Raw genomic sequence first — 11,079 nt, 5'->3', positions numbered from 1 at the left:
CCCCGGCAGCTCGCCTCAGAGGTGGAAGGAGTCAAGCGCGCGCTTCGGTGAGTGGGACGGGCACCCTTGACATTCCTGGTGTCTGAGGAGTGTGGAGAAAGCTGTGGGCTTGGCCTGTTGCAGTACAGTGTCAGCCTGGCAAGCTGAAAGAAAGTCCACATCAGCATCTGCATGAACACTACCAGAAGGATTCCATCCCTTTCCTCCTTTTCCACTGAGGAGGTTTTAACTAATGAAAGTCAAGCTTTGCAGACAGGAGGCTGCATGCTGATTGTAGCCAGCCTGAAATATCTCCTGCAGAAGCATGCACAATCCCGTTTAAACATTAGACTTATCAGCCCTTTTTAATTGAGTTTTAATGCCTGAGCATCTCACTTTTATCCAAATTCATGACTTGTGCTTAGGACAGCTGGGAATAGAGCTCAGAAGAAATCAGGTTCTAAATGACAGGTGACTCCCTGTCCCTCACACTGCTGCCTGTCTGCAGAGCACCACAGCAGCAGCAGAACCTCCTCTGGCTCGCTCTCTGCCTCCAGAGGCTAAAGGGGACACAAAGGATAACAAACCTCCAGGTGTTGTCAGTCCAGGGCCTGAGCATCCTGCAGCAATCAGTGGCAGCTTTGGTTGGTTGAGTGCAAAGCTTTGGGGCAGTGCAGAGCTGCAAGTTTCTGAGCAGGCAGCCCTTGCCCTTTGTGGCTGAGGATGCTGGGGGCTGGAGTCCTGCCATGACCTCACTCTTCAGCCCAGCCACTGACCCGTGGGAAATGGCATCTGAAAATTGACATGCAGGCATCGTTTTCCTGGCATTCTCACAGGGACTGTGAACTTGCCTTGGTGTCAGAGAAGCGGTAGCATGATGTCCTTTAGTGCTACTGGTGTGGAAGTCAGCCCCTTTGTGCACAGAGTCTGTGCAGGCTCCCTGCTGTCAGCAGAGAGAGGTCCCCAGGTGCAGTTCACAGCCTTGAGGGGTGCCGAGGAGCCGCTGTTGCCTGCAGGGACCCACCCCTCTCCACGCCCTATCTAGGTAGCTACAGGCACTGCTTCCACTGCCCCCTTAACTTTGACATGACCCAAGTGTGTTGAAAAGACTCCTGAGCAGCTCTGCATGGCAGAGACAAAATCTGTCTGTGAAGGACTGGAATGCAGTTCCTGTTGGCTGCTCTTGAAGGCCTGAAATCCTGAGGGGAAGCCAGTTGAGCAGAGCTGAGCAGGGAAATGTTCCCTGCTTCTACTCAGATACTCCCTGAACAACTCCAGGGTTAGTTGGGACATAAACACCACATGAACACCACATAAACAGCCCCACACAACAGCTTTTGCCTTCAGGTGAGCTGTTGCTTGCTGCTTCTGCCAGCTCTCAGGAGCCAACTTCCCTGCTCCTGATTGCTTGTTTGTGCTTTTTCCCTGCCTATTCCTTGCAGGTCCCACGAGGAGAGGATCTTGCCAGTCAGGACTCCTGGGCCCAGGCAGGAAAGGCGGAGCGGCAGGAGAGCACGGACAGAGTGCACGGCGCCCAGGAGTTCAGGTCTGTGTTGAGCTTTCTCGCTTTCTCTGAGCAGGGGTGGGCATTGCTGGGCTTTAGGAGGCCCAATGTCAAAGAACAAATTTGGCTTTCACATTGTTGGACTTGCTCAGCACAGACGGGGGAAGGCAGCCCAGGGCAGGTCTGGCTGCTGAGCAACCTAGAGCACAGCTGCCTCCTGGGACTCACTCCTTAAACCTTGACAAAAAGCATTCCAAACTAGACCAGAGTAAAAGCAAGGGAGGATCAGGCTGGGCTTAAGGAGAGCAAAGCATTGACCTGCAAAGGCAGTCATGCAGCATAACAAGTGTCTCAGAGAGCTTGTGTAGACTGCACTCCTGGAAATTCAGAACCCCAGCTGGATGGGGCCTTGAGCAGCCTGTCCAGATGCTGAACCCAAGTGCTTGGAACTGAAGACTGGGCTAGAGGCTTCCTGCGATCTCTGCCAGCCTAACCATCCTTTGATAACTGGATTGGAAAATCGTCCCCACCTCCTCCCCAAGCTATGGCTTGCAGGCTCTTTCCTTGTTTCACTAGTGAAAGCAAGAGTAATTGTGGCAGTACTCATCTCGACTTAGCAAGCATGTCTTAGCCAAAGAAGAACTTTTGCAAGTCCAGTATCCACCGTAATCAGAAAGGAGTGTAAGAGCTAGCAGGCAGGAAGCTGTTACTCAGCTGAGAGTACCTGAGCTTTCTGGAAGTGTTCTGTGGCTTCTGGAAGCTTGTTTGACTTCCTCAGTGGTGACTCTTTCACCTGCATGAACAACAAAGAGAGATGCTGGTCTAGGGAGGGAATTGCAGCATTCTCTTGAGGTGGAAGTAGAGGGCTGTTGGAAGCCCCTGAGACTGCCTTGTGTGGGACATGCTATGCTGTCCTGGTCTTGCAAGGAGACTGTGTTGCAATTAAAGGCTTGTTTGTCTGTCTGCTTGCCGTAGGTGGAAGGAGTTGGCTGCATTTGAGAGAAAGTGCCACTCCTCATTAGAGAGGGCGTCTGAAGTGGCGGCAGCGACAGCGGAGGAATGGCAGCCTCAGAGGGATCTGCTGAAGGAAGCGGTTCCTCTGGCTGTGCCAAAGGTATGCTCACCTTGTTCCTAGGCAGCACTTGTGGGAGAGGGATTTGTCCTAGCAAGACCCCCCCGAATGCTGCTTCTGGCAGCAAGCTGAGACCGAGCCTGTGTTGTTGTTGTTGTTGTTCCTCTTGAAAAATGGTGCCCCTCCACTGCCAGGTTTTCCGGCGGCAGCGGCCAGCCCACAGGGGCCTGGAGAAGCTGCTGCAGGAGTTCTCCCGCCAAGGGCACACCCTGTCCCAGGTGTGCAGAGAGAAGGCAGTGCTGGCACAGGAGAACGCTGCCCTGGAAGCCCGACTGGCAGCCACGGAGCGGGACCTGTGAGGCCTTTCAGAGCAGCTGGCAGAGGCCAGGTAAAGGCAGGGAGGAGACCCTGGGTGGGACATTATTGAAGGTCTGTAGTTACAAAGGTGGTGAGCATTATGTCAGGATTTACTGCCTGCTCTGTGCTCTCCAGATGTTTGTCGGACAGAGAAGCAAAGAGATACAAGCAAAAAGAGAAGGATACTGTGATGTGAATCTTACTTTTCTGCCAGCTCAAGCTCTCAAAGCATTTTTTGGGTGCCTGCTTGGGACCCCTTGCACATTCCTGTGACAAGTGCAAAGCAAGCCAACTTGGCACTGAATTGAGGACCAGGGACACTGTGCAGATGTTTGCTGAAACCAGAAGTTTCCCTCTGGTTTTGCTTTCTCCTTCAGTGCATCTGACCATCAATCTTTGCTTGCCAAGTTGTTTGACATGGGGTTTTTGGAATTCAAGGCTCTTAGATGTGAATGTTGTGAGTAGGGCGCTGGCGCTTCAGGTGAAGCTGGAGGGTCATGCTGAAAATCTTGAGAGCCTGCAGAGCTGACTCCTGTGAAGGATGGTGCAGAACCTAGAACTGCTTATAAAGAGCAGCAGCAGCAGAAGGGAAAGGTCTTGTGACTTCTTGACAGTGTCTGGGGATTCTTGCTGAGCACTGATTCTTGCCCACTTGTCCAGCCACCTCTGTAACCTGTCAAGGATCTTTTTGGCTGATCCTTCTTCCTTTTTAAAGAGTGCCCAGATATTTGGGCACTGCTGGCTTAGTTAGCCAAAAATAAAGGTAGCAAGTGGTCTTGTTCATGTATTCCAGTAATTTAATTTGCAAGATATCTGTCCCTCCTCCTAGTGAGTTCTTGTGCAGATAGAAACCTACTTCTGGTTTCCTACTCATGCTGCCAGAAGCCAGAGGTTTTGCTATATGGTTTGGTGAATTCCTTTAGTCCCTTTTACTTAGAGAGTGCCTGGCCAACAAAGTACCTCTACGTCCACTATGAATGGCATGAAGCATTGAGGAGTCAGCCAGGAGAGCCCTGTTCTGTCCTGCACCTGCAGAGTGACTTGGAAGTGCTGATGAGCTCAGGGCTGTGAGCAAAGGCTGGGCTTTTGTCCCTTTGCAGATACTTGGTGGGCACACCCGTGTGTGCTAGGTCAGGCAACAGCAATTTCAGCTTTGGTTGCTGAGACCAAACTGAGCTGGGCTAGGACATGAGAAAAGGCTGCCCAGTCACCTGGAGGGGCCTGATTTGCTGTGTAAAGTGGCAAAATAGTCCTGCTGTATCTGAGATTCCATGCAAGCCATTTTGCATACTAAGGTGTAGGGATCTTAAGGCACATCTTACTGGAGAAGCTGCCCCTGTGTGCCAGGAGCAATTGCTCTTCATCTTCATGCCTTGTAGGTCAGAGAAGGAGAGCCTGCAAAGCAGCCTGCTGGAGGCTCAGCAGCACTTATGGGAGCTGGAGATGGCCAGGAGCCGTGTGGAAGCCCAAGTGCACAGGGCCAGGCAGGCCAAGGAGGCAATACTGGGTGAGAGCCTGGTGCGCTTTGTTTCTGCTGATGGCCCTGCCCAGTGCAGTGGCTGCGAAGGCAGCTCTGTGCCCAGGGCTTCTGAGCAGTGAAGCAGCTGAGGGCAGGTCCCTCCTTGCCTGAAACTGGAAGGGCTTAAGGCCAGCAGATTGCTCTGCTTGTGGAGTGTCTGACTGCTGTTGTGTGTCATGTTTGCAGAGGATGTGAGGGGCCTTCGTCGTGAGCTGCTGGCTGTAAGAGCTCTCAGCCAGCAGCAATGTGAAGACATGGCTGAACAGCTCCGCTGGGCACAAGAGCAGTGCTGCAAGGCTCTGAGACTCTGGCACTCTGCCCAGGAAGAGGAAAAAACGAATCTCATGCAAGAACTGGTAAGAAACAAGAGGCCCCTGAAGATTTCAGGCAGGTTTGGTGGGCTGTCTCAGCAGAAGAGCAGCCTGAGTATGTGACATGGCCACAAGCATCTGCTGTAGGCCAGACGTTGCTGGGCCAGGCAGCAGGGCCCTTCAAGGGCTCATACTTGAAGGCCTGTGAAGAGCCAGAGGACAATGCTGGGACAGTATATGCATGCACAGGTTGAGGATGGGCATCAGCCAAGTTCCCTAGGAGGCTGGGTGGTCGCCACCCAAAGCATGGCAGTGAAGGGGCAGGATCTTCCCCACAGCTTTGTGCCATGCAGCAGGCGGCTGCTGACCTTGCTGCCAACTGCAGTCCCAGCAACTGGGTTCCTTGCTTTCTGTCCATGGGAGGCCATGGTGGACAGATGTCTTTGGGCCTGAATCATATGCAAGAGGCCCTGTGTTGCTGGTATTTCAGCTGGTGGCCTGCCTTGTGACTGGATCATTGAGGCGCTGGCCTCATCCTCATCCTGCAGTCCATGTGCAGCTCTTCCTTGATGAAAGGGCAGGGGGAATGTTAGCACCGAGCCTCTGAGAACAGGCAGAAATGCTGAGGAGAGAGGGGCTAGAAAACAGGCAGCCATGAGAGCAGGGAAGGAAGGTGGCATCTCCTTCCTTCCACCTGCTGACACTCCCTCTACATTTTGGTTTAGAACAGCATTGCTGGAGGGCACAAAGTCATGACTCATGTGCACTTTCCAGGTGGGGGGGTTGTTGGAGGGATGAAGCTTCCATTTCTTTCTATGGGGAGCATTGCTTGGACTTCATCAGGAATTGTCTGTTCCCCTCATCAGGAGAGACAACTGGAAGAGCAGCATGTGGAGGCACGGAAGCAGCTGGAGGAACGGTCAAACTTCCTGGCAGAGGTACAGAGGGAGCAGGAGAAAAGGCTGCTTGAGATGAAGGGGGAAATTGCCCTCATGCAAGCTGAAGAAGAAAAGCTACCAAGCAGAGGCAGTCAAGAGGCACAGAGTGTGGAAAGAGAGTTTGTGTGCTGTTTTGGACTCCTCTGGGCTCCTTATGGGCACTGCTTCCCTGGGCACTGTCTGTCTGGGTGGCATTGTGTCCTGGTTTAGGGCAAGTTTGGGAGATAACCCCCAAAGGGGCTTCTCTACAAAAGCAGATTCAATTGCCCCTCCCCCCTCTAACCTGTTCGGGAGAAAATATCTCCTTGGAGAAAAAGTGGAAAGAAACCTGTTTATTAAACAATAGAACCCAAACAATATTAAACAATAAAACTTCTCACTGCTCCAAAGAAAGCAAACTCAGAACATTCCCCTCCCCGGATTGCAGCTCGGCTCACTCAGTCTTTGACCAGTCTCTGGTGCTGGAAACGCCGCGGCCCAGGCCCGGCCAGGGGGCCACAGGTGGAGCTGCCGGTGCTCTTCTGGGTGTTCAGTCCAGAGCAGGGTTGAACAGGTCCAAGGAAAAAGGAAAAAAATCACGGTCCAGGGAACTTCTTTGCCTCAGCTAGCTAAAACTAACTAAAAGCAGAAAAAAAGGGGAAAAGGCGCTCTGTCCGGCTGTCTGTCCATCCGCAGACAACACAGTCCAGGAGCAGGAATGTGGAGGAGTGAGAGCAGTCTGAAAACAAACTGTGCGCTTCTTCCCTCCCCTCTTCACTGTCTGGAAGAGAGTCTTAAAGGTGTAAAACTTATTATTCGGTATAAACAGAACAAGACAATTGGGGATAAAAGCATCATATAGTCAACCCAGGACACAGCAGAGCTCTGAGACCTTTTCCCTGACAGGAAGCGACCCTTTCAGTGAACTTTGAACAGGTCCTGGCTTGGCTCTTTAGCTGGGCCAGAAATGATGGGATACTAAGCATGGGTGTGCATCTGCCCCTGCTGCCTCCACCCCCATTCCTGGCCATGACATGGGGGCCCTGGAGCAAGTTGGGCAGGCAGAGACCTTGCAGAGAGCAGCAGGGCAGGGAGCTCTGCTGAAATCCCTAAATGGCAGTGAGGCTGAGATGATGGATGTGTGGGAGCTGGAGAGCAGCGAGCATCCCGAGAGCTCAGCAGCAGCATCTGGGCTCCAAGGCTGCTGGGGAAGTGTAGGAGGGAAGGGCAGCAGCAGCAGGAATGAGGGGCTTGAGACAAGCAGGTTTGGACATGCTGCAGAATGGCTTTGTGGGGATTTGGCTGGAGATCAGCACTGGCTGTGAGACACATTAGGGGCAGGGAGAGAAAAGTGATCTAAACCCACTTCCATGGCATCCAAAAGGCCAGGGGAGGCAGTGGCACCCCAGAACACCTTGATGTCAAACATGTGGATGCCAGCTGGGAATGTAGTTGCATTTCCAAGGAAGTGAGAAGGTGGGGAGAGCATGGAAATGTGGGACATGGTCTCTCCCTGTCCAGTTCCCTTTGCATTCCCAATCCTGTGCCAAGTTGCTGCATCAGTTTGATTTTTCCTACCAGGTCCCAGTTAAGAGCATTGATAAAATTCTTGAGGCATCAAAGGGGGCAAGTGTGGATGATTGATCTGAGCACTGTGTTTTATTCTTTCCAGACATCCTTGCTGTATTCCACGGGCGGGGAAATGAAGAAGAGATCAGTGGGAAAATCTTTGATTCCCCGTCTGCGCAAGGCAGGAATTCCCCCTGTGGGCAGTGCTGCTGGGTCTGTGCACAGCTCTCCCCAGATGGAATTGCAGGAGTCCCAGGAGATGAGGTAAGCCAAGGTGTCTGCTGCTCCAGTGTGCTCTTCACCTCACTCTTCCCATCTCCTGTGGTGATTTGGCACAGTCTCCCATGTATTTAGGCAAACCCCTGAGTATTACGCATTTTGCCCATCCAATATCAAACCCAAGAGCAATGCCCCAAGAGCAGAGGTGGTGCTGGGGAAGAGGAGGCAGGGCTTCAAAACATGTCAGGATGGGTCCCCAGCTGGACTTGGCTGTTACTTCAGCCAGAGCTTGCCCACTTCTGTGTGATTCCAGCAACTGAAAGCTTAAGGACAATGCATCATCTTTGCATCCTCTTGGGTTTATGTGTTGCAATTCCTCCTTCATCACAGTGACCATGCCAAGAAGGTTTGCCTCTTTCATGGTATGCCCATTCCCTCCCTTCTCCTTCTAGCTCCTCATATGTTTTTTTGTCTTCCATTTTCTCCAGGCCAAGACCCAGCAGCAGAAGCCAGGAGAAGACCCCGGAGCATGCAGGTATGTACAGGGCACGTCTGTCCTAAAATGACCATTGGGAATTTGACTCAGAGTTGACAATTGGAAAGGTTGGTTAAAACGCATTCTTTAAAAAAAGTCTTTAAATTAATTTCAATTCCTTGATGGTCTCAGTGGACTCTCCCAGAGCCCAGTCCCTGGGTGTGTTCTCTGGTGGTGGAGTGAAAATTCTTCCAGTGTGAAGTGTTGAGTGGGAGGAGCTTGAGTGGTACCTGGGGATTCTGGAACTGCAGCGCAAAAAAGAAAACATTTCCGCTCCATGCTGCATATGCCTTTTATGTCCCTGCAGCTTTTCTTGTGTCAAAATTAGAGTAGAAAAAGAAGGCATTTAGCATGAAATGAGAAATGTTCCCGTTCCTTCCTCCTGCTTTTGAAAGAGAAAACCATTCCTTTGGGTATTTTCTGGTCTGAACCCTTTTAGATTTAAAGGAGATTCATGAATATTGGTTCTGCACTGGGTTATTCATGGTCTTGCTCTGGGAAGAATAGGGAAACCTCCTATGATGGAAAGTCCTTTTGAATTTTCCAGTGAAGGAGAAGGAGACTTCCAAATGGCTGCAGCCTAGGCAGGGTGTGAGTTTGTCATCCTCTGACAGCACAAGCCCAAAGCCACCTGTGGCAGGTTCCCAATGACAAATCTCTTCCCCGGCTGTCTCTGCCTGTGTCAGTGCTGCAGGCTGAGGCTGGGGAGGAGATGCCTCCTGCCTTGTCCCTGTCCCTGCCTTGCCTGATCCCTGACAAGTGGAATTATGCCAGACAAAATGCAGTCTCTGGCACATCCGGGTCATCCACTGCTTTCAAGCTGTAAGCTTCAATGACACTGTTGTAGTTCCTTTGGCATCTCTGGTTGTGTAATGATAGGAGAGATGAGACTTGGAGAAGTAATTCTGCTGATGCAGAAAGAGGGATCAGATCCCCTGGTCCCTTTGCTCAGGGTTAGTTCTGCCAAATCCTGGGTATGGCCCTATTTGGAATGACTCCTTCATTGCTGGAATGCAGCTGCAATGCTGAATGCAGCACTAGACCAGTATTGCTCCATAAGCAGGGGGATAGTTTTTCTGGATTAATTCTGGATTGGAAATTACTTAAGTCGTTGAATGATTCCTGTCTCTCTTTTGTTACTGACCAGAGCATTGTTCAGGCTGAAAGGCCCCAGTTTTAAGAGAAGCGTTCGTTTTGTATTGCTTGGCTGCCTTTTTATTTTCCCCTTTGTGAAATAATGTAAAAAATTAGTTCTCTTACTTCTAAGGGCTCTGTTTAGAGGGCATTTCAGAATCACCTGCCCTCCACTCTTCCCATTCAGAAAATTTAAATTGGCAGTATTAGCCAAGATAAGAAATGTGTTGTGGCAGATCATGTTTATGTTGGTTTTGGGTTTTATGTTGGTTGTTTGTTCTCTACATGAAAGAAAGCAGGGAGAAAAACCCATGGAGCAATGAAGCACAGCAAAAGTGGCAATTTCCAATTGAATGGTCAGTTTATGCCCTGCAAATGCAGACTCCTTGAGTACTGGGGTCATGTAACCTGGATTGCAAAGCTTCTTCCAACATGAGGGGCCATTGTTCACGTGCCAGCATTTCCTCTGTTGTGAAGAGAAAGAAAAGCAATGAAGCAATAAAACCCAACCTGGAACTGAGTGGGAGTTACTGAAACAAAGGCCATGAACACTAACTTGGAAAGCAATTACTTCTGAGTTGTAATTGTCAGATTCTGTTGACCACTGTGGGTTGCCCACAGTTTAGAAGGAAAGGGATTTCAAAGTAGTGGATGGGTAATGAACAGCACATAAGCAAAGTTGTAGAAGCTTTCTCTCCTGGTTTGCCAGCTCCATACATTTCAAAGGAATTCTAGTGATGGTAGTTGCATGAAAAGAAAAAGCAGAGAGATCTTCTGAATAATGAAAACACCCCTTGCATGCCTCACCCATTAGATGGATTGATTGTAAAAACTGGAGTTCACCGAACTCACTTGTTCCCTTGTGAGCATGGCTCAGCCTCACACAGAGGTGAGGTGGGAGCTTGGCCGCTCTCTGTTGGGAGGAAGGGTCTTGTGGCAGCCCAGAGAGTGCACATTGGCAGGGAACAGCTGTGCCCTGCATGTGCCCCTGCAATGAGCTGTGCTGCTGGCAGTGCCCCGTGGAGCTGTAGGGCTGCTCAGCTGTGGGGCAGGGAGAGCAGCAGCAGGGTGCATGTGCAGCTGAGCCATGGCTGGAGAGCACAGGGCTCTGGGCTCCCTGCTGTCCCAGGGCAGCCCAGAGGCCAGGCTGTTCCTGTAGCAGCTCTGTGGAAGTGGGACAGGGTTTTCCCCTGGCCTGCTTCTAGTTGCAGCCAGCAGGAGCATGTTTCCCTGTGCAGCTATTTAGAAGCTTCCAAGGAATCTGTCCCATGAAATACGGAGCTTCAGATGCTTCATCTTGGCACTGGGGGCTGTGTTACATTTTGTGTCTCCACTTTGCAGATCTGACTGGCTACACTCCTGCCACGAATCTTCCTGACACACGTCCCGCTTCACTCCTTCCCTTCAAGCCCTTGCCTCCCATCCAAGAGAGCTCTTCCATCAAGCTGAGCAAGATGTATGATGGGGAGGAACAGAAAGGGAAAAGTAGCACTGACAACGAAGATGTCAGAAGAAACAACGCGGAGCAGAGTTCAGAGGGAAAAGGACATAAGGTAAGGAGACCAAGCTAAGTCCTGGATGGTAGATTTTCATTTTATGTGCTGTAGGCAGAGCAAGGAGGCCTTTTCCTGTGCTGTGAGCCCAGGGAAGCAGCTGAGCTAAGGAAGAGCTCAGCTGGACACTGCGCTTCAGGCTGTCTTTGCAATGGGTGTGTAGGGCAGACGTCATGTCCTCAGCATGTATCAATAGCAGGAGAGGTCTTTGAATGGTTTCTGGGCTGTGTTGTAGTTCCTCGTCTGTCTTATGGCTGAGAAAACACCAACAAGCAGTCAGAGCAGCTAAAGCTGTGCAATCTGGGAAAGCAATCCTTCCCCACTGAGTAATCTACAGGTATCTATGATGCACCTGTATGTTTTGCTGATGTTTTCTGTCAGCTGTGTCTGCTTTGGATGGAAAAAGATGA

At 50.9% G+C, this 11,079-nt stretch overlaps 1 protein-coding gene across 2 annotated transcripts in view; it reads left to right on the top strand.

Moving 5' to 3' along the window:
• Window positions 1–11,079, top strand: part of LOC135293197 (TOG array regulator of axonemal microtubules protein 2-like) — a 32,418-nt gene that overhangs the window by 1,679 nt on the left and 19,660 nt on the right. Inside the window, exons 2-11 of one of the 2 annotated variants that reach the window (XM_064407183.1) lie at window positions 10–47; window positions 1,422–1,525; window positions 2,459–2,597; window positions 2,750–2,943; window positions 4,292–4,419; window positions 4,618–4,787; window positions 5,609–5,680; window positions 7,332–7,492; window positions 7,936–7,982; window positions 10,458–10,669. In XM_064407183.1, the coding sequence (XP_064263253.1) occupies window positions 4,356–4,419; window positions 4,618–4,787; window positions 5,609–5,680; window positions 7,332–7,492; window positions 7,936–7,982; window positions 10,458–10,669 (726 nt within the window). In that variant the 5' untranslated portion in view covers window positions 10–47; window positions 1,422–1,525; window positions 2,459–2,597; window positions 2,750–2,943; window positions 4,292–4,355. The remainder of the gene's footprint in view (window positions 1–9; window positions 48–1,421; window positions 1,526–2,458; window positions 2,598–2,749; window positions 2,944–4,291; window positions 4,420–4,617; window positions 4,788–5,608; window positions 5,681–7,331; window positions 7,493–7,935; window positions 7,983–10,457; window positions 10,670–11,079) is intronic. The other variant, XM_064407184.1, reaches the window with a different exon arrangement.

This window comes from Passer domesticus, unplaced genomic scaffold (assembly GCF_036417665.1).
Source record: "Passer domesticus isolate bPasDom1 unplaced genomic scaffold, bPasDom1.hap1 HAP1_SCAFFOLD_85, whole genome shotgun sequence".
Lineage (NCBI taxonomy): Eukaryota > Metazoa > Chordata > Aves > Passeriformes > Passeridae > Passer > Passer domesticus.
This window is presented reverse-complemented; position numbering and strand designations above follow the sequence as displayed.